We start from the raw sequence: 23,196 nt of genomic DNA, 5'->3' as shown, positions 1-23,196 counted from the left end.
AATTTTTAACGTCAACAATCCAGACACGCTTCTCGATTCTGCGATACGATTGGTCGTTCAACAGCGTACGTCAGCTGTTTTGACCAATCGTATTGCAGAATCAGAAACGCGTCTGGATTGTAGACGTTAAAAGTTACCGTAATCGGGGCTCAGTTCACATTCAATGTTGCGACTTTGTTGCATATTTTTAGTATTTTGACGATCACCCGGCGATGATACGCAAGTACTACAATAATTTCACTTCGCGATTAACGAGAGGTTTTGTCGCATCACTAGTTCACAGACTAAAAATATTTTTATGTCAGTTGGCCATTTTTGATGACATTTCTGCTGATTTCTAAAAAATTAGACTGTATACCAAAGAGCATAAAAGAGTAAGAGACGGCACTCCATAGATATTTTTTGAGCTCACGCACACATATGCATTTTAGAGAACGACCCGCAAATCTTTACCAACCGCACAAACTACAGGCGGAGCTACCAACATAATGCCTTATTTTCTGACAGTATTAGTGACGTTCGTAATAACTTATCGATTATCGATACTTTGCTAGGGTTGTAATTGCATATCGAAATCTAGTATAGGAACCTTCAATATTTTAATGATTACTATTTTTATTTTATACTATGTGTAAGTAAAACGAAGTTTTGTAACGTAAATTATTTATTTCGAAATAAAATAGGTATATTACAATAAGTATTGAACATGACATAGCAGTTGTAGGCATGAGGAATTATTGAAAATTATAACAAAGTACAGAAATGATAATTTTGTAAACTTTTATTTTCACAACTTTTTCTAAGAAAAAATAGGATTTTTATTTATAAACATCTTTAATTTTCTTATCAGCTGATCGAACCTCAGCCCTAAGATTACTTTTCAATGCTTTGTTGCTGTGCTTTTTTACTTTTGTCAGCAAAATTGTTTTCACTTTTTATGAAGCTGTCATTAATGATTTTACAACTTTTTCTTAGAAAAAGGTAACTTAATATTTTAAACATCTTATCATAAATTTATTTATTATGTTGTTGACATTTAAACCAACTAAAATTACAATTTGTACTCAACATTAAGAAAATGAATTTTCCAACATTTTCCATATATATCTGGTCGGCAATATGGTCATGATAAAATTGTTTAGCTTCATTTACGGTGGTACATAATTGAATTGTTGGATAAACGAGACTTTTTTTATCATGCCACCATTCGCGAAGAGATATATATGCATACAAATCATTGTCAACAGGAGTTTTCACGCTCAAACACTCTTCACAAATTAAACAAGAACTGTTCTGTAATAGTTTGGCAGCTAAATACCCGCTTACATATACTACTGGTTGGTTTTCAAGGCTACACAAATTTTCAATGGGCTGTTCTAAGTTTTCAGGGTCCGGGATAGACAACACAGGATAAAATTCAGTGTCTGTGGAATCTTGAACATTAATTTTTATTTCTGTTGTTTTTAAATTAGTTTTTAAAATGTCTTTATATTCCAGCATATGTTTATTGTTGTCTGCTTCACAATTAGCACTTCTGCTATGAGGCACTTTCAGCCCAGTAACCATGCTTGTTTTAAGCGCTGCAGTAAAGTGCGTGATAGTGGGATTTCTATTGGTTACACTGTGTTGCCTAATGATTCCAAATAAGTTTTCCAGAGAGTCTTGGTTAAACTGTCTAAGGTTCATATATTTAAACCCTTCATTCTTTAACTTTTCCCAAATATCGTTTAAGGATTTGATAGATATTTGATATCCCTTTACGCATTTAACATTTTTTAGTATCGTGTTTTCTGCTGTTATAAATTTTATGGTTTTTAACTTATCAGTATAAAAGGTCCAAGACTCAATGTGATTACTTGATGTGGAAACATTTTCCCGGATCCCTTTCTTTACGTCATTTAAAGATGATGGACCATTTGTACAATCAAATAGTTTATCTAACTGTTCAATCACAAATGCTGTATCATTGCAATCAGAAACTTCTTTCCATGCCATCATTTTTAAAATAGCTGCCACGGTATTACTCAGAGCATGCGCAGCATACTTCACCCTCATCTTAGTTTTGAATGTTGGATTTACAATGGTACTATTCAGTTTTTTAATATTTAAAAAATTTCTGTTGTGTTCTTCTGCAACTACCTTCGCTATATTCCTTATTGTTTTTTTTGCATTTTGTAACTGTCGCCAAAGCCTCTTCTCTTTAATTGTAAATGTTGATGAAGTGTCTGTAATAAAAACATTTCCATTAGTAAAAAAAACAACATTAAAGCAAATTGAATTGAATATTGGTTAATTAATCAGCAATTTTACTTAGTTTTTTAAATTAGGTATGTTTTATCTTACCTTTCATTTCAATGTTTTTCTTAGGTCTTTTATAACTGTGGACTAATATTTCTGCCTGTGCATCTTGATGGCAAATGTTTTTATCATCTGAAATATTATAAATATGCAAATTAGTTTAAAATTTATTTTGTTGTTTTATGAAACATATTATTTCCAAATCAATCAATCATTATCAAGTTTTAAAAAAATGCAAAGACAGGATAATGATAGCTCTTCTCATAAAATATGAAGCGTGGGCCCACCTTCAATAACAATGACATAATATTAAATTAAAGGCATTTAGAGGTTTTAATGTTCTGCATTCTGGATGCGGTCTGCGGGTATGTCAAGACAATCTGTAAGTGGTCGTGATAAGGCAATCAGTCACGTGTGCTTTGCGTTCTTTGTTCGTATCCGCACGGTCAAATCGCATTAATATAAAATGTACAGAAACCTAGAATGTTGTACATATAAGTTCATTTTGACCTGACTGCAGACTGCAGAACGCATCCAGGGTGGCATTCTTTAGTTTGAGGGAAGGCATATTTTAGAAGGTAAATAATTAGTTTGTACACTTACCATGAGTAATGGGTTTATAGGTCATATGTTCTGGTGCATTGGAAGTAGAAGGAAGAGGTTCAAAAGTTGTTTTCGCAGAAATACCAGAATCTGGTATATCCACAGCTCCCAAACATGTTGAATTTAGTTGTTTGGTTGTAGTTGTAAGGGGAACTGAAAGCAGATAATGAAATGTGAATTGGGTAATAAAATGTCATGTTCTTTTCTTACCCAACTTTAGGGTACAATCAGTCTAGTACATGTCTTGCTCACATTAAAAATTACTAGCTTATAAATATTATTAAACTAGCTGACCTGGCTAATTAATGTAGATTGCCTAAAATTTTTCAAATTGGTCCGGTACTTTTTTTGAAGAATTTGTATTACACAAATTACTAAAGTCCCTCTAACTCAACACACATTCTAAGCTAAATTGTGTTACGAGTGGGTTTACTACAATATTCAAGCTGTGGGGTTCTAACCCGCACTTTAGGCTATCTTGGCTCGAGTTACGGAGCCGATCAAATACAAACAAACAATTAAATATTTCCTTTTTATATTATTAGTATAATTTTAGATAAACATACCTCGTTCAACTGGATTTGACTTCTTTGGAATGCAATATGAATGATCATAAAGAACTGTAACAAAGTATAGATATAATTAATAATTGAAATTATATATTATTTATTGATAAGCATACAACACATGTTTGTGGTTACAAAGAAAGAACCTTGTTAAATTGCATTCGGTTGGTTTGTTTTGGAAACCAAAGAAAATTAATTAAGACATCTAAAGAAAAATTTATAGATAGTAAATTAAATTTAAAAAAAATAATTGAAGTCATCATCATACCTGTCTTGAGGTTTTCTTTATTGGAGTCTTTTACATGAAGAGGAAACTCTGTCAAAACTTCATCTGGCAAGATGGGATTGCTCAATTCCAGTGTTGGAATAGCTGAGTTCTTCAGCCGAGTTCCTTTGGCATTGAAGGATTCAGGAGTGAAGTGCCCACCACAAACAAACTTCAGTTGGTGTAACTTTTCAATAGGTACATATGCTAAGTCTTCTAAGCCAGCATTTTTAACCCACATTCGACAACTGAAATAAGAAATACCTATTAGAAAAGAAAAAGAATAACAAACTGAAATTTATTCATCAACTAATTTCTTTTAGTATTGTTATGCAATTCATTTGCAGAGTACGAAACAAAATACTGAAATTAAAAATTGGTTATGGTTATTTACTGTATGATTAAAAATATTAATCCCAGCCTTTAAGTTTACACAATCAGTAAAATTATCTTGTAATAAATGAGTGTTATTAGAAACTCACCGGTCAGAATCCAGAGGAAACCTACTCAAAAGTAAGGGTGATCCACCACGACTTCGCCTCTTATTACAAATAACGCACTTCTTGTTGTTTCTACTCTCCATTATCAGTAGAAGCCTAAAATGAAATAGGTATTAATTAAACAAAGCCTATAATTTCTCTCCAACCAGTGTCAATGCCCTGGTTCATGCATTTACCAGTTTTGAAAGTACATTTACATTTTCATCACATAGGGTTGTTTTTAATGAAAAATAGATTTGTAATAGATGTAATATTTCAAGTAAGTAGATAACATACCCATTAAACAGAAAAGTAAATAAGAGTTTAAACTTCTGTAGAAGTTGAAACACAGCTTATTTAAAAGAGTCTCTATCTCACAAAAAACATAACACTGAACAGCAAACTTTATCACGCCCGATACGGAGGAACTTAATCAACTCAACGTAAACGACAGAAAAGTTTATTTACAGTAATATTGCACCAAATCTGAGAAAATAACTTCACACGAATCAATTCGCCGGTTAATGGTTAAAAACTCAAACTCAATTGACAGACATTTTTTTTCATTTGTCAAACTAACAATACTACCAACATAAGGACACTAACAATTATTTTTAGTATGGTGGTATTGATCCGCGGGTTCGTGCTATAGTGAAATCAATCCAAAATGCACTTTATTGCTTAAGGGATAAGGTTGTATATCAATTGCTACATATAGAGACTAGTTTTTGTATGAGAAGTGTCTACCCACTGCTGTATACTTACTAATTGTCAATGTCATAATGACAGTTGTTTGTACTTGCCTCTTTTATGCTCTTTGGTACTTGCAGTGTTTTCGGAAAGTGTGTCAGTCTACCAGTTTTTGCAAAATGTTTTAATATTTTAAATAATGTGTAAATTAATTTGAAAAATTTCATCCGAAATGCCGCCCACCGTTCAGACAAATGAGCCCGAACGGGACAAACGTCCCCAGCGGACGGGAGAAAGGAGGTTAGTTACATTTCCAACAACATAGCTGTTGTTATTCACAGAACGAAATTAACTAGCATTTACTTTGCAGATCGGAGTTGGTAACGAGAGTGAAGTACTGTAACACTCTCCCGGACATCCCATTTGACTTGAAGTTCATTACATATCCATTTCCATCAACAAGATTCATTCAGTACAATCCTACATCGTTGGAGAAGAACTATCGATATGAAGTGCTTACTGAGCATGATTTAGGCGTGCACATAGACTTGATAAACCGGGACATATACCAGGGCGATGGGAATGCTATGCTTGACCCAGCTGACGAGAAGTTGCTTGAAGACGATGTTCTCACACCTCAAGATTCCAAAAGATCACGTCACCATGCCAAAAACGTATCCTGGTTGCGTCGTTCTGAGTACATTTCCACGGAACAGACCAGATTTCAGCCTCAGACTATGGAGAAGGTAATAAAGAACTCAATTATTTTACTTTATTAAGATTTTAGTTCTAACCGAACCTTATGCTTAAAACTTTCACTTACATCTTTCTGAACCAATGTTTTCCTGTTTTAGGTTGAAGCCAAAGTTGGTTACAACGTCAAAAAGATCTTCAGTGAAGAAACCTTGTATATGGACCGCGAAAGTCAGATCAAGGCTATCGAAAAGACGTTCGAGGACAACAAGAAGCCCATCGAGAAGCATTACAGCAAGCCGGGAGTCACCCCTGTGGAGGTCATGCCAGTGTTCCCGGACTTCGAGATGTGGAAGTACCCGTGTGCGCAGGTCATATTCGATACGGACCCCGCGCCGGCGGATAAGAATATTGCTGGGCAGATCGAGGCCATGTCGCAGGCTATGATTCGGTTAGTGCTTCTGCTTTTTATTGTCAATTCTATTCTATGATCAGTGCTGTGAATATGTGCCTTCTTGTCTCTAATTATTTCTAAAGAAACCTCTCACACTTCATCCATTCACTGAGGCTAGGAACAAATACAATAAGAAAGTTGACAAAATAAAACTAATAATTCCAAGGCACAACTTACCTAAAATATTTATTGTTAATTTATTTTAGTCTTTAAAATGAAATTAGTTGAACTCAACATTTAGTTTCTGTGAATAATCTGTTTAGTTGCCAAATTAGTAAAAACCTCAGTATAAATCTAGAATCATGTTTTACAGCTTATAAAAAGTATGTCAATTGGTTGATGATGTCAACTACCCTCAATTAGTTGGACAGTAAACTACAATACATTATTAGTTATTTTGAATAGTCAATTGAATTGGAAAATTTGTGAAATCATCAGTATAAATCTAGAATCATACATGTCAATAGGTCAAATCATGGTATTCAATACGAAGTAAGGCTTGGCCCTAACTAACTAAGCTATGAATGAATTTCAGAGGTGTGATGGACGAAAGTGGAGAACAGTTTGTCGCTTACTGTCTGCCCACTGAAGAGACGATACAGAAACGCCGTCGCGACATCGTCGAGAGCATTCCATACATGGACGGTGACACGTACGAATACAAAATGGCCAGGGAGTACAACTGGAATGTCAAGAGCAAAGCGTCTAAGGGTTACGAAGAGAACTACTTCTTGGTAAGGATATTTTATTACTATTTATGAATAAGTCCTTTTCATTATGTATTTAAGTGTGTCTGTTAATATCCGTTGTTTAGTACCCATACTACAAGCTTTGCTTAGTTTGGGACTAGAGGCGCAGTGTAAAATATCTAAGAATGTTTATTTATTAATATTTCTTTGAGAAAATCACAATTTAAAAGTTTAAAAAGTATATCAGTTGAGTATTGGGCTTGATGTGCCTTAGTTACGTACACGGTGTTTTAAGTCAGCGACGAACGCGACGCGTCGTTTCGCGGCAAGCGCAACAAATGCATGGAGCTTACGTTTACGTATCATCCTATGTGCCAGTATGCGACGTACCATCGCGTCGCTTAGCGTGGCAGTCGTTAACTTATATGACACCGCTTTACTTGTCTGTACACACACTTGCACATAATTTTAATGACGTCATTATCACGTCATGCTTTTGTTTCCTAGGTGGTCCGCAACCACTGCGTCTACTACAACGAGCTGGAGACTCGGGTGCGTCTGTCCAAGCGGCGCGCGCGAGCCGGCGTCGCCGCGCAAGCGCTCACGCGGCTCGTGGTCACGCACCGGCCGCTCAGCGCGCCCGAGCACCGCATGCTGCGGCTGCGGGAGAAGCAACTGGAGCCGCCGCAGGTAATGTGTCATGTGGAGAGCCTCAGGCGCTCACGCGGCTCGTGGTCACGCACCGGCCGCTCAGCGCGCCCGAGCACCGCATGCTGCGGCTGCGGGAGAAGCAACTGGAGCCGCCGCAGGTAATGTGTCATGTGGAGAGCCTCAGGCGCTCACGCGGCTCGTGGTCACGCACCGGCCGCTCAGCGCGCCCGAGCACCGCATGCTGCGGCTGCGGGAGAAGCAACTGGAGCCGCCGCAGGTAATGTGTCATGTGGAGAGCCTCAGGCGCTCACGCGGCTCGTGGTCACGCACCGGCCGCTCAGCGCGCCCGAGCACCGCATGCTGCGGCTGCGGGAGAAGCAACTGGAGCCGCCGCAGGTAATGTGTCATGTGGAGAGCCTCAGGCGCTCACGCGGCTCGTGGTCACGCACCGGCCGCTCAGCGCGCCCGAGCACCGCATGCTGCGGCTGCGGGAGAAGCAACTGGAGCCGCCGCAGGTAATATGTGTGTGGTTTTAGTTGAACCGTAAAAAGGCTCCGAGAAAAACAACTGGGACTGTGACGATGATAGAAAACCTCATCATCATTATCAGGTTATTAAGGCGGTTATCACACTGCGCCGCGCACCGCCGCGAAGCGCGTGATTTTCATATAAAAAGTCACGCGCTCGGACGCATTGTCAGTGTGAAGTGTCGCGCGTGTTTTCTATACAAACTGAGGTACTTGCATATAATGATTAAATCTGTCCCGCGGAGCGGTGTGATAACCGCCTTAGTCTCCATTGCAGGAACATGCACAACCCTCTCTAATTTACTAGAGGCAAAAGGCCAGATTTAGCTTACACTTCCTTCCTTCACTGGCCAGACTGGTTTGGGAAAACCTGACTGATGACCATTAAATAGTACCTACACATTCTATTGTTTTACGATTTTGGCTCATTCACTATTCCGTCTGTCTGCAAGCAGCTTGTATATCATGATTTGATTTAAGAAAGCATAAATAATTTGTTTTTTAAGGAGGAGGATGAAGAAGAAGAGGAGGAAGAAGATGATGACGAAGAAGAAGATAAGAAAGAAGAACAGACGCAAGAAAAGGAAAGGTTAGTTGCCTCTTGTACGAATTATTTTATAATCTTTTATTTATTAAACCATTTCATTAATTGTTTAAGCTCAAACCTCATTAATTCGATTTGTTATGCGCTATTACACCTAAAGTCCGGTCGCCGAGCAGATAGAATTTCGTCCAATGACCCCAAGCTACCTGCGCTCGCACACTCAATGCAGCCGCCCATCGCACAGTCGCGACATCAATATAATTACGCGCGAGCGATAAGGATAGGTAGTTTGGGGTCATTGGACGAAATTCTATCTGCTCGGTGACCGGATTTTACTTTCATTTTTTTATGTGCCACTATTGCCCCATGTTCTAATCTTATTTTTGCCATTTTCAGATCCCGTTCCCGTTCCAAATCCGGGTCGAAGTCTCCGCAAGGATCGGAGCGGTCGAAATCCCGCTCTCGATCCCGGTCCCGATCCCGCTCGCGGTCTAAATCCCGGTCCAAATCCCGGTCCAAGTCGCGCAGCCGGTCTAGGTCGGGTTCTGGCTCTAGGAAATCAAGGTCCAGATCTGGCTCGGCGCATTCTGGATCTGCAAGGTATAAAACTATACTTCTATCTATTCTAATATTATAAATGCAAAAGTAACTCTGTCTACTGTAACAAGTGGAAATTAAAAATCAATGCTTCCAAAACGGAAGCAATTATGTTTTCAAGAAGACGTTCACTTCCTTCCCGTACCCTCAAAATTGAAGGATACGAGATCCCGTGGAGCCTCTCCGTTAAATACCTAGGTATTTTTTTAGATAGGTCACTCAATTGGAGCCATAACACCTTAAATCTTAGACTCAAAGGCATAAAAGCCATAAATATTCTGTATCCTATCCTGAACAGAAAAGCTTGCCTTAGCAGCCGGACCAAACTTTGTATTTATCGCACACTGGTACGTCCTTGCATCACCTACGCATGCCCAGTGTGGAGCAGTACATGTTCTACAAATTTAAATAAGCTTCAAGTTGTCCAAAATAAAGCCCTAAAATCTGCTTTTAACACCCGCTTTAAAACCAACCTACGCAAATTACACATAAAAATCAATTTTCCCACACTTTACGAATACATTTATAAATTATCTAAAAACTTTTACATTCATAAAAATTTAAATAGTAAAAATAAACTCATTAATAATATCTGTAAGACTAGAAAGAAAAACTTATCATTTATCGACAAATATAATCGATACAAATTACCCCATCACTTATTTCTTGAGTGCGACGATGAATAGCAACTGTGGTCGGCGCGAGCGCTGGCCGTCGGGCGGGCGCTGCGCGCGCGGTTCTCGATCTTATTATAACTAGCAGAGATCGGACGACCGCGTGCGCTGCGCGCGCTTCGTTATGCGGGTGCTTGCGCGGGCGGTTGTTCCTATTGACGAGCTCATTTACATATTTTGCCTACGAACGCTCGTTCGTTCGTGCCTCCTTTACTATTTTGTTCGGTCGCTTTTTGTGATTACCCCCAACAAAATTTATCTGTTGGTTTTATTCCATTGTATTACAATAATTAAAAACATGCTAACAAATGTAATGCTTAACTAAAGCTTACATAGGCAAACATTTATTGTTATAAATAAATTCTTAATACAGTTTACGATTCGTAAATATAGATATAGCCTGACCAGGAACATAAAAACCCTGGCATAGAGGCGCGTCAATTGCATTTGATAGTGCAACACTGAGTACAGTCGTACCTGTGTTAAATTAATAGGCTAACTTTATGTATCAGGATTCAGGATTACGGGCTAATTTGATATTTTCATAAATTAACGAAAAAATATTATTATAGGTAACCTGATTTAAATAAATTAAATGAAACCATCAATCGAGCTAGTAGATTTATTTTATTATTCATCAATAATCAAATTCAGAACTTGAATATTCAACTGCAATGTCTGCTCATGAACGCTTCAAACTCGGTACTTCTTTCCCAATCCCATAAAATTCAACACTTAGAAAGTGACAAAATTTTTAAAATAGGTAGTTGAAACAAACCACAGCTAATTTTCATAGTGGACTGTACTATACGATAAACATGTCAGTCAATTTGACAACCTTTGTCGGAAACATTATTCAATGAAAATATTGTCCGAACCCTTAGTATTTCTCTTCGACAAATACTTTAACACATTGTGAACCACTTTTCTTTCACGACTATAAAAATATTTTAGCAATTTAATTCATAAAACCACTTGCGCACATTTAAAATAAAGTTTGTTTACACTTTGACAGCAATAGACTGACATGCAAGGTGACATGTCAATGAAGTTTTCAGTTACTGTTGCCATTAAAAGAAATTAGTACCATTAGTTTTCCGCAACATGGCGAGGGTTTTTATGTTCCTGGTCAGGCTATAAAATGTATATTTCATAAGTTTTTAACAAGCGAATTAGCTTAAAAACAGTTAAATGTTAATTTTTATAACAGCCTAGGATTAAAAATGTACACTAGAACTGTTTTAATGTAATATTATTTTACGAAATAAAGATATTTTGAAATTGAATTGAAAAAATTGACTGAAGCGACTTTGATGAAATTTGGCATAGATATAGTTTGAGTCCCGGGAAAGAACATAGGATAGATTTTATTTGGGATAGGAACGGGATGGGATACCTTCGATTGAGCAGACTCCACAGGACGGTCCAAGCTTGGTTCTTCTTTCACTTTCACAAACACTTGAATTTTTATTGAGATGAGTTTAGCGCGCGATTTGGGTTTATTTGAATTGGTTTATTTTGGATACTTATTTAGTATTAACGCCCAGATAGGTAGGCGAAGCGGCGCGTTGCGATGCGAGAGCGAGACTGAAGGTGGGAGGGAGAGGATAGGAAAAAGGACTGTCAGAATGAGTGATAGAATAGTGTGACATGAGTTTGAAATGTATGAGGTTTTAATGCTGGCGCGTACAACTCCCCCGGCCTAGAGGTCTTCCTCTAGATTGAGTAGCGTTTGTAAAAAAAAGTTAAAAACGTAAAAAAACATGCGTTAGAGAGAACTAAACGAGTTAAATTAGCGTTAAAGTTGTGTTAAATTAAAGTTAATGTTAAAATAAAGTTAAGAACATTATTTGAGTTACTGTAAAGGAAGAGGACAAACTCTAACTACAGGCCGAACATAAGTACCGGTTGCAGTGCGAATCTTTAAGGTGCGAATGATTTTGTCCTTTCCGGGATATACTTCCACAACCACACCCAATGGCCAACAAAGAGGATGCGCATTGTCATCTTTTATAACAACAACAGAGCCCACATCTATCGGTTTGGTCACCGTATTCCACTTTTCACGGCGTTGTAGAGAAGTTAAATACTCCTGACTCCAGCGACGCCAAAAGCTTTGCACTAATTTATTTACTAACTGATAACGCGTTAACCGATTGTCAGAAATATCAGAGACATTCTCTACTGGTAAGAATTTCAGTGGAGTTATATTGAGAAAGTGATTGGGAGTGAGAGCGGATATATCAGATGGGTCAGAGCTAAGAACACACAATGGTCTACTATTCAATAAGCCTTCTATTTGTACAAGTACAGTGTTGAACTCTTCGTATGTTAACACTTGAAGACCAATAACTTTATAAAGATGCGTTTTTACATAACGAACATTTATCTCTGTGATGCCGTTAAAGTGCGGACCATATGGTGGACTATGAAGAAACTTAATGCGTTGTTCAGCCAAATGTGAACTTAAATAATTTTTGTGAGAGTCAGATTCCAAAAGAGCGTAAATTTCGTCAAGCTTGCGTTTAGCGCCAATGAAGTTAGTACCTCCGTCGCTATATATCATGGAAACGGGGCCTCTTCTACAAATGAATCGACGAAAAGCGGCGAGAAATAGATCAGAGCTTAAGTCTGAAACTAACTCTATGTGTAGAGCCTTAGTTGTAAGACAGCAAAATAAACAAATATAAGCCTTCTGGCTTTTAACACCTCTGCGGCGAATGTGAGTAATAAAGAAGGGACCTGCATAATCGACCGATGTATAAACAAAGGCTTTAGCTTCTGAAACGCGAAATGATGGCAAGTCGCCCATAAGAGGGTTTGTAGATTTAGGGTTTAAACGAAAACAGATATTGCATTGATGCACTCTTTGACGTACTAAGTTACGTGCGGAAAGTATCCAAAATTTCTGTCTAAGCAGACTGAGTAGAAGTGAAGGACCAGTATGTAAATTACATACATGAAAGTAATCAACTAAAAGTTGAGTGAAGCGATGTTTAGGCGATAGAATGATTGGATGCTTTTGTCCATAGTTGAGTTGAGAGTGAGTGAGTCGACCTCCGACACGAAGTATATTATCAGAGTCAATGAAAGGGTTAAGTTTGAGAAGCGATTTGTTAAAGGGTTTATTATTTTTAATTGCGTGCATATCTTGAGTAAAAAATAGTGCCTGTATATGGCGTACTAAATAGAGTTCAGCGAGTTCTAAATCAGAGGATGTAACCACTCCGTTTGAACGTAGTATTTTAGCGAAGCGTAACACGTACACAGTAGCGCGTAATAATTTTGGGTACGTGGAAATGCGATCAATTAATCGATCGAAAAAGTGAGAGTTCGATTGAGAGTTTGTCTCTGAAACAAGAGCGATAGTTTTCTCTTCCAGTCGAACACTGTTAGATAAAACTTGAAATGGCTCGATAGGCCATTGCGAGATTGGCTGAGCTGTCCATTGAGGAGAGTGAAACCAATTTAATTGATTTAATAATGCTTTAGGAGTTACAGGTCGCGATATTACATCTGCAGGATTTTCATTTCCATTAACATGATGCCAAATTTTTGCGTTGAGTTTCGAATTAATTTCAGTGATTCTATTCGCAACAAATGTGTGAAATTTGTACGCGGGAGAATGTATCCACGTGAGAGTGACAGTCGAGTCTGAAAATGCGTAAATTGAGTTAACAGGATAACGATTCTCTATACTATCGCGAACCGATAATAAAAGATTTGTCAAGAGCTGCGCTGCGCACAGTTCAAGCCGCGCAAGAGATATTTTCTTTAAAGGCGCGACGCGCGATTTGGATGCGATAAGAAAGACTTCACCGGGTGAATCTGCATCAGAGCTCACGCGCACATAAACTACAGCTCCGTAGCATACTTCGCTGGCGTCCGCGAAGCCCATGATAGTGACGTGACAACCCGCGGTGATCCCTATATGACGAGATATTTTTAATTGCGATAAATAGTTAATCTCACTATCAAACCGATTCCATTTATTTTTTATTGAGTCTGGAACTGGCTGGTCCCATTCAAGTTCGCGCTGCCAGCATTCTTGAATTAAGAGTTTGAGAAACGCTGTCACAGGGCCTAGCAAACCCAAAGGGTCGAATAATCTAGCAGTTGCGGAAAGAATCGTGCGTTTTGTGCATTGGTCAGAGTTAGTAGAGTTAATTTTGGAAAGAAAAACGTCATCATTAGGTTGCCACTGCATGCCTATGATTTTTGTCGTAATTTCTGAGTCAGTGTCAAAATCGACGAGCTGTGGATTTTTATGCGAATCGGGAATCTTATTTATAAGCTCAGGGTTGTTCGAGATCCACTTAACCATTTTAAACCCCCCGGCCATGAACATCTTAACCATTTGATGGTAAGATTGTTCAGCTTTTTCTAACCCGTCCATCGGTGAGACATAATCGTCCATATACATACAGGATTGAGCTTCAGACGCGGCGATAGGATAATTCGCGCGCTCGTCCTCAGCGAGTTGGCGAACGACACGCATAGCGAGGTAAGGCGAGCTAGAAACGCCAAAAGAAACCCTATTGTATTGATAAGTATCAATCGGTGATTCAGGATCAAATCGAAATAATATGCGTTGAAACGGGTCGTGATTTTGATCAAGCTTTACACAGAAATACATCTTTTCAATATCAGCAGATAAAGCGACTGAGAAAATGCGTAAGTTAATTAAAAGATCAAAAATATTACTTTGTAAGTTTGGGCCAGTGTAAAGAACATCATTTAACGACTTTCTAGAGGTTGTTTTACAACTTGCATCTAAAACGACTCGAGTTTTTGAAGTGAGTTTATCTGGTCGGTATACTGCATGATGAGGTATATAATAATTTGGAGTATTTTCCTCTGAATTCGATGCGTTTTCGACTTTTGACAGAAAACCGCGATCGATACAGTCTTGAATATTTTCATTATAGTTAGTGCGTAAGCCTGGAGTTGAGTCTAACTTTTTCTCTAAGTTATAGAAGCGACGCCTAGCAGTAAAGTAAGAATCGCCGAGTTCTGATGGGTCGAGTTTAAATGGCAAAGAAACGGTATACGTCCCAGAGTCGTCGCGAGAATGAGTTGATTGGAAAATGTTTTCACATATTTCGTCGTCAGGGCTGATGTGTCTCTTAGTAGGTACACTTTCAAGCTCCCAAAAGCGTTGCGTGAGTGATTCTAATGAGTGCGAGTCTACATTGCAAAAGAATGCTTTATTATCATTGCGTGAATGAGCTGAGTAGCACTGAGCGCGTCCCATAGCGAGATATCCGAGCGTGGTTTCGATAGCGATGACAGAGGATTGCGGTGAAGTTATTTTATTACTACCTAAAAGAAGCGGGAATATCTCATTGCCTAACAAACAATCGATTTCAGCAGGGATATCGAAGCTGTCATCAGCCATAGGAAGACCTTGTAAATGCGATAACTGGGTTATGTCAACCTTTACATTAGGTAAATAATCGGTTATTGTATCAATGACGCGTGCGTTAATTGTGTATTTACACCTGGGATCAAAGCGTGAGGCAATTGTGAAAGATACATATCCTAGCGACACACTTTCAGATTGACCTATCCCCTTAATAGTGGTAGGTAGCGGATTGACTTTTAAGTTCAGTCGCGCACAACATTTATTTGTGATAAAGTTGTCATCGAACCTGTGTCTAGAAACACGCGTAATTTTTGACACGTCTTATTATTGTCATAAGTATACACTGACGCGGTGGGTAATAAGACCGTGGTACTAGATTCATCAGCGATCGACGGCGTGACTGCAGAGAGAGACACATTGTTGGTTGGCATCGATTGCAACGGCGGCGTGACCGGACCGGGCGCGGACATGGACGCGTCGGTCGGCGAAAGCGTCGCGCTGCAAGTTAGCTGTTGTGACGTCATAGGTCTATTCACGTTAAAGTTATCTATATGAATAAGAGTGTGATGTTTCCGTTGGCAAACTGAGCAACGATTTTGAGATTTGCAATATTTAACATTATGAAAGCCTAAACAATTGAGGCAAAAGTTACATTTTTTCACTAAAGAGTAGCGAGTTGGCGCATTTTTCGAGCGAAAATAACTGCATTTGAACAGGGCATGTTCAGGTTCCGTCTTACAAAGTTGACAATTCTTGCGTACAGCGGATGGAGTGTATGAGCCTTGCGAATTCGGTTGAGATTGGAAGTAATGTTGATTGGGTTTTACTCCAGAAGCTGTATTAGAAACAAACGACTGTGTCGGTTTCGAGTTTTTAGACTGCGATGCGAAATTCGTTTTATTATTAACGTACGGCTTATTCTGCGTAAAACATAAGCGTAAAGTATGGATTTTATTCTGTTCTTTTATAAAAGTCTTGAGATCATTAAACGTAGGCATTTTTACGTGCTTAATGGATTGTTCAAATAAATTTAGAGTGTCTTTGTCTAATTTACTGAGAGCAATATGAGTCAAAATGAAATCGGAAAGGTCATCAATCTGTAAACGTCGTAAGGCACCTTCAGCTGAGCAATACTGTTCCAAAAATTCATCTAAAGATTGCGATTTGAAGTTTATTAACTGTTCCAAATACATAGAGGCTTGTACTCTTATGTCTTGGTATTTTTCTAATAGGTTGTTCCAAATTATGTAATAGTTCTCACCAGTAGGTGGAATACCCGAGCAAATTGTAAGTGCTTTTCCGGAAAGTTTTCCTATAAGGTATTGAGCCTTTTCACCTGGAGACAAACCAGTGTTCTCATGAATAAGCGTTTTAAAATTTTGGTAGAAAACGGGCCACTTGGAAGGGGCTCCGTCGAAAGAGACTAGTTCTAAAGGCGGTAATTTTTTTACGAAATCCTGTTTGCGACGCTCTGTGTTGGCCTTTAGTTGTGCGATGGAGCTTTGCACCGAAAGGATGTTACAGTACAAATCGTCAAACGAGTTGAGTGCGGCAAATGTAGGTTTGAGTTCCTCATCATTTTTCATATAACACAAATTAAGTTCGTCAATAGTATCAAGAAAATCCGATCTTGTTTTTTCAATCGAATGCATGCGAGACATGAAAATTTGTTCAATCTGAGGGTCGGAGACCTTTAGGCTGAGGTCGTATAGTTCCTGAACCCTCTGAAAAAGCGCTTCTTTTTTAGCTTCAAGCAAATTAATTTTGCGTTTTACTCCCTCCATTGTATTGTAGGTGAGCAAACACACGCACGAGAGCTAGCGTTAAAAATGAGTTGAGTTGTGCGTATTTATTTATAATCCAGTAGGAAAATAAAATGCGTAGCGTATGTAAGCGAATTTGAAATTGAATTGAAATAAAATTTTAAAAAATTGAATTTAAAAAATACACGTGTTTACAAACAACGAGTTGACGTTTGAGCGAATAGTAATTTCTAGAATGTGTCAAATGTCAAACGAATCGAACTTTCCAGAAAGAATGTGTCAAACGAGCGAATTTTCTAGAATTTTCTAGAGAGTTGTCAAAATGACGGATGCGTGAAAATGTGTAGTTGTGATTTTCTGTAAGTGTAAAGGATAGGAAATGAACCATGCGGCTCGGTAGGACCAGAAAGGAGTTGTAGGAGATTGGGATAGGAACGGGATGGGATACCTTCGATTGAGCAGACTCCACAGGACGGTCCAAGCTTGGTTCTTCTTTCACTTTCACAAACACTTGAATTTTTATTGAGATGAGTTTAGCGCGCGATTTGGGTTTATTTGAATTGGTTTATTTTGGATACTTATTTAGTATTAACGCCCAGATAGGTAGGCGAAGCGGCGCGTTGCGATGCGAGAGCGAGACTGAAGGTGGGAGGGAGAGGATAGGAAAAAGGACTGTCAGAATGAGTGATAGAATAGTGTGACATGAGTTTGAAATGTATGAGGTTTTAATGCTGGCGCGTACAGTAATGCTTAACTAAAGCTTACATAGGCAAACATTTATTGTTATAAATAAATTCTTAATACAGTTTACGATTCGTAAATATAGATATAGCCTGACCAGGAACATAAAAACCCTGGCATAGAGGCGCGTCAATTGCATTTGATAGTGCAACACTGAGTACAGTCGTACCTGTGTTAAATTAATAGGCTAACTTTATGTATCAGGATTCAGGATTACGGGCTAATTTGATATTTTCATAAATTAACGAAAAAATATTATTATAGGTAACCTGATTTAAATAAATTAAATGAAACCATCAATCGAGCTAGTAGATTTATTTTATTATTCATCAATAATCAAATTCAGAACTTGAATATTCAACTGCAATGTCTGCTCATGAACGCTTCAAACTCGGTACTTCTTTCCCAATCCCATAAAATTCAACACTTAGAAAGTGACAAAATTTTTAAAATAGGTAGTTGAAACAAACCACAGCTAATTTTCATAGTGGACTGTACTATACGATAAACATGTCAGTCAATTTGACAACCTTTGTCGGAAACATTATTCAATGAAAATATTGTCCGAACCCTTAGTATTTCTCTTCGACAAATACTTTAACACATTGTGAACCACTTTTCTTTCACGACTATAAAAATATTTTAGCAATTTAATTCATAAAACCACTTGCGCACATTTAAAATAAAGTTTGTTTACACTTTGACAGCAATAGACTGACATGCAAGGTGACATGTCAATGAAGTTTTCAGTTACTGTTGCCATTAAAAGAAATTAGTACCATTAGTTTTCCGCAACATGGCGAGGGTTTTTATGTTCCTGGTCAGGCTATAAAATGTATATTTCATAAGTTTTTAACAAGCGAATTAGCTTAAAAACAGTTAAATGTTAATTTTTATAACAGCCTAGGATTAAAAATGTACACTAGAACTGTTTTAATGTAATATTATTTTACGAAATAAAGATATTTTGAAATTGAATTGAAAAAATTGACTGAAGCGACTTTGATGAAATTTGGCATAGATATAGTTTGAGTCCCGGGAAAGAACATAGGATAGATTTTATCCCGGTTTTTGAAACAGGTACGCGCGCGATGAAGTTTTTCTGTGACAGACAAAATTCCACACTGGCAAGTCACAGGCGGAAAACTAGTGTAGATTATAACCCCCTTACTAATAAAAAGTTACACAGTTGTTGAACACTGTTTTAAAATGACATTTCCATACTAAACGTCACTTTAAAACACTGTTCAACGAGCGTGTAAGATTTATTAGTAAGGGGGTTAGAGTTTATTCTCTGCGGTTGTAATACATAATGTGCCGTTTTATTCACGTTTACTAATGAATGACGTTGCGGGTCTAATGACAGTTTACCTTTCTCCCGGAACAAACTTGACCTTCACTGATTGGCTTTTTATTAGCGGCCAAGCTGTAGATCCTGGCTACACAGGATTTGCAGCTGTGGGAACGAGAGGTGAGAATAGTCCCCGTTCACTTTCTAAAACTAGCTCAAAATATCTGCAAGGTTCAATTTGCTAGAAACATTTCAACATCATCATCTACCAAAGAAAAGATATTCAAAAAACAATTTTGTTGTTTTACAGATCGCGATCCGGCTCAGCGAAATCTCGTTCCCGCTCGCGCTCCCGATCCCGCTCGGGATCCCGCGCGTCGTCCCGCGCTTCGTCCCGCGCCAGCTCTAAGAGCGGGAAGGGCTCTAGGGCTAGTTCTGTTAGTGGAAGGGGATCTAGGGCTAGTTCTAAAGGCAGCGGCAAGGTAAGCTATCACCATAATTTATTTGTCTTCACTAAGAACAGTTCTAATAAGTGTTATCCTAAATTCAGAAAGCGTCAAATGTAAAATGTAAAAATGTTTCGGAAATAAAAGGCTTATTATTATTATTATATTATTATTATTATAAGAACACGTTATTGGAGGCGTATAGATGAAATGATATGCCCATGAATAACGGTTTTCTCCAATATGAATTTTGAAACTTTGTCTTTAATAAATAGAGATCTTAAAGGCGATGATTTAGTGCTATGATAATAGAAATCGAAAACTAAAAAAAGCACTTCTCCATCAATAGAATAGATGTAATTTGTCTAGTAAAATTGAACCCTTCAATGCGGGTTTTCGCGAATGAAAAATCCGCCAGATGGCAATACGTAGACGCGAGGTCCAAATGCTGCATGATTGGTTATTTTTGACATGACATTGACAGATATGTCAAAATCCACCAATCACGCAGCAGTCAGACCCCACATCCACGTCCCGCCATCTAAAAATTTTATCAATTTGTATATTGGAGTATGTCATACCCCACCTGGTACGGGACGTAACTTTTTGCTTTTAGTCACCTGGTACACGGAGGGTTTAAAATGTATGACAATTTATTTTTTCTAATTTCTAGGGCTCCAAAGCAAGTTCAAAGGCGAGTTCCCGCGCCTCATCCCGCGCGAGCAAGCGTTCGTCCCGCGCGAGCAAGCGTTCGTCCCGCGCGTCGTCCCGTGCGTCCCGCGCGTCGTCCAAGGGGTCCGGGTCCAAGGCGTCGTCCCGGGCCAGTTCCCGCAGGAACTCTGGATCCGGCAGCGGCTCAGACAAGTCCAGGAGTCGCTCCCGGTCCGCTAGTGGGTCGAGACAGGTTAGTACATTCTAAGGCAACCTCGGAGTCGGAGAAGCAACATTTTGCGCGTCTAAGACGTCCAGGTATTCAGCTTTTTCCTGAGCCAGTTCTCAAAAAACTTTTGGTCAAATGGTGGCTCAACTGCTCAATGGAAGGTCAACCACTTTTCCTAGATTTTTTAAGAACTACGGACTAGTTCCCGCAGGAACTCGGGATCCGGCAGCGGCTCTGACAAGTCCAGGAGTCGCTCCCGGTCCGCTAGTGGGTCGAGACAGGTTAGTACATTCTAAGGCAACCTCGGAGTCGGAGAAGCAACATTTTGCGCGTCTAAGACGTCCAGGTATTCAGCTTTTTCCTGAGCCAGTTCTCAAAAAACTTTTGGTCAAATGGTGGCTCAACTGCTCAATGGAAGGTCAACCACTTTTCCTAGATTTTTTAAGAACTACGGACTAGTTCCCGCAGGAACTCGGGATCCGGCAGCGGCTCTGACAAGTCCAGGAGTCGCTCCCGGTCTGCTAGTGGGTCGAGACAGGTTAGTACATTCTAAGGCAACCTCGGAGTCGGAGAAGCAACATTTTGCGCGTCTAAGACGTCCAGGTATTCAGCTTTTTCCTGAGCCAGTTCTCAAAAAACTTTTGGTCAAATGGTGGCTCTCGAAGGTCGACTTTTCTAGATTCTTGAAGAACTAGAACTGTCAACGAACTTGAGAGGACCAATAATCGGTCTCTGTCTGCTAGAGTTCGGAGGAGTCGAGGCAGCGATCCTGAAACATGTAGGAGTCGCTTTGCTAAAGTCCGTTCGCCGAGCACATAGAATTTCGTTCAATGACCCCAAGCTACCCATCTTTATCGCTCGCGCGTAATTATATTGCTGTCGCGCTCGCACACTCACTGCGGCCCCCCGTCCCACAGTCGCGACAGCAATATAATTACGCGCGAGCGATAAAAATGGGTAGATTGCGGTCATTAGACGAGGGTTTCGTTCGGCGGGTTTGTGTCTATTCGTGTAAAGTGAGCGCGAAGACTTCCCTACGGGACTATTCCCACCTCTCGTTCCCACCGCTGCAATTCCTGTGTAGCCAGGATCTACAGCTTGACCACCAATAAAGACCCAACCAGTGAAGGTCAAGTTTGTCCCGAAGACTTCCCTAGCGAGCAACCGTGCGTCCCGCGCGTCGTCCAAGGCGTCCGGGTCCAAGGCGTCGTCCCGCGCCAGTTCCCGCAGGAACTCGGGATCCGGCAGCGGCTCTGATAAGTCCAGGAGTCGATCCCGGTCCGCTAGTGGGTCCAGACAGGTTAGTACATTCTAAGGCAACCTCGGAGTCGGAGAAGCAACATTTTGCGCGTCTAAGACGTCCAGGTATTCAGCTTTTTCCTGAGCCAGTTCTCAAAGGAACTCTTGGTCAAATGGTGACTCTGGAAGGTCGACTTTTCTAGATTCTTGAAGAACTAGAACTGTCAACGAACTTGAGAGGACTATTGGATCAGTCTCTGTCTGCTAGAGTTCGGAGGAGTCGAGGTAGCGATCCTGAAACATGTAGGAGTCGCTTTGCAAAAGTCCGGTCGCCGAGCACATAGAATTTCGTTCAATGACCCCAAGCTACCCATCTTTATCGCTCGCGCGTAATTATATTGCTGTCGCGCTCGCACACTCACTGTGGCTGCCTATCGCACAGTAGTTGCGACAGCAATATAATTACGCGCGAGCGATAAAGATGGGTAGCTTGCGGTCATTGGATGAGGGTTTTGTTCGACGGGTTTGTGTCTAGCCGTGTAAAGTGAGCGCGAAGATTTCCCTACGGGACTATTCCCACCGCTGCATCTCCTGTGTAGCCAGGATCTACAGCTTGACCGCCAATAAAAGCCACCAGTGAAGGTCAAGTCTGTCCCGAAGACTTCCCTAGCGAGCGAGCGTGCGTTCCGCGCGTCGTCCAAAGCGTCGTCCCGCGCCAGTTCCCGCAGGAACTCGGGATCCGGCAGCGGCTCGGAGAAGTCCAGGAGTCGCTCCCGGTCCGCTAGCGGGTCGAGACAAGTGAGTGTGTCTCCAAGCATTAGATTACATATCAACAGCTTCAAGCTACAACTACATAGCAAAGTACAGGATTCTACGTAAAGTCTGGTCGCCGAGCACATACAATTTCGTCCAATGACCCCGATTATATTGCTGTCGCGCTCGCACACTCACTGCGGCCGCCCGTCGCAGTCGCGACAGCAATATAATTACGCGCGCGCGAGCGATAAGAATGGGTAGCTTAGTCATTGGACGAAATTCTATCTGCTCAGCGACCGGACTTTAGACATAAACACGGAACCGCTGGAGCAGTTGTGACTGCTTAGGGTGGGAGACAGCACGAAAAATTCATTGTGCGGTCAAGCAGTCGCCAGGCATACACTGACTGCGGAGGGCCTACAACTTGGGCGGGTGCACAGAGCGAGTTTCCTTGTGGAAACACATCATACGCATGCGCTGCTCATACTATTTTTTCTATACAGATCCGATTGCGGACGCCCACGTTTAGTTTTAGCTGTGAAGTTTGTGCTCGAAGTCAATAAAATATGTACTTATTAATTTAAAACCATATTTGTTTATATCCGCAGGGTTCCCGCAGCGGGTCGGCGTCGAGCGCATCATCTCGCCACAGCGGCTCTGACTAGAAACACTAGAACTAGAATAAGACTCGAGTGTAATTATAATATAGATCGTAATTTTTTAATAAAGCACTGATGAATATTTTGCGTTTTATTCAAGTCAGTTCATCAGAAGTTAAATATAATTTAGCACTAATAAAACTATTAATATAACACTAGTATTATATTATCTGTGATATAACTGAAGTTTAAGGCAAAGATAATTTTTATGCACGAAGCCATAACTCCTGTATTCATAAACATTACTATGAGGTCTCACAGTGCGCGTGGACGCACAAGATCACACACGAACCAATCACAGAGCTCTATTCAACGCTGCGAGTTCG

At 39.9% G+C, this 23,196-nt stretch overlaps 2 protein-coding genes across 2 annotated transcripts; one reads left to right on the top strand and one right to left on the bottom strand.

Annotated features, from left to right (window-relative positions):
* Positions 1 to 666: 666 nt before the first annotated feature.
* Positions 667 to 4,996, bottom strand: LOC135081099 (uncharacterized). The gene is made up of 6 exons (XM_063975834.1): positions 4,215 to 4,996; positions 3,736 to 3,980; positions 3,468 to 3,521; positions 2,902 to 3,054; positions 2,344 to 2,430; positions 667 to 2,225 (listed from the first exon to the last, which is right to left on the bottom strand). Exons 1-6 carry the CDS (start codon positions 4,313 to 4,315, stop codon positions 1,015 to 1,017), a joined length of 1,851 nt encoding a protein of 616 aa, XP_063831904.1. The 5' UTR covers positions 4,316 to 4,996; the 3' UTR covers positions 667 to 1,014.
* LOC135081121 (RNA polymerase II-associated factor 1 homolog) lies at positions 2,734 to 22,952 on the top strand. Its single transcript, XM_063975864.1, has 11 exons — positions 2,734 to 2,876; positions 5,042 to 5,201; positions 5,272 to 5,647; positions 5,756 to 6,045; positions 6,584 to 6,782; positions 7,245 to 7,427; positions 8,422 to 8,504; positions 8,856 to 9,059; positions 19,201 to 19,372; positions 20,010 to 20,240; positions 22,820 to 22,952. Exons 2-11 carry the CDS (start codon positions 5,134 to 5,136, stop codon positions 22,874 to 22,876), a joined length of 1,863 nt encoding a protein of 620 aa, XP_063831934.1. The 5' UTR covers positions 2,734 to 2,876; positions 5,042 to 5,133; the 3' UTR covers positions 22,877 to 22,952.
* The last annotated feature ends 244 nt before the right edge of the window (positions 22,953 to 23,196 follow it).

The sequence above is a fragment of the Ostrinia nubilalis genome, chromosome 19, assembly GCF_963855985.1.
Source record: "Ostrinia nubilalis chromosome 19, ilOstNubi1.1, whole genome shotgun sequence".
NCBI lineage: Eukaryota > Metazoa > Arthropoda > Insecta > Lepidoptera > Crambidae > Ostrinia > Ostrinia nubilalis.
Note: the sequence above shows the minus strand (reverse complement) of the source record. Positions and strands in the feature narration are given on the sequence as shown.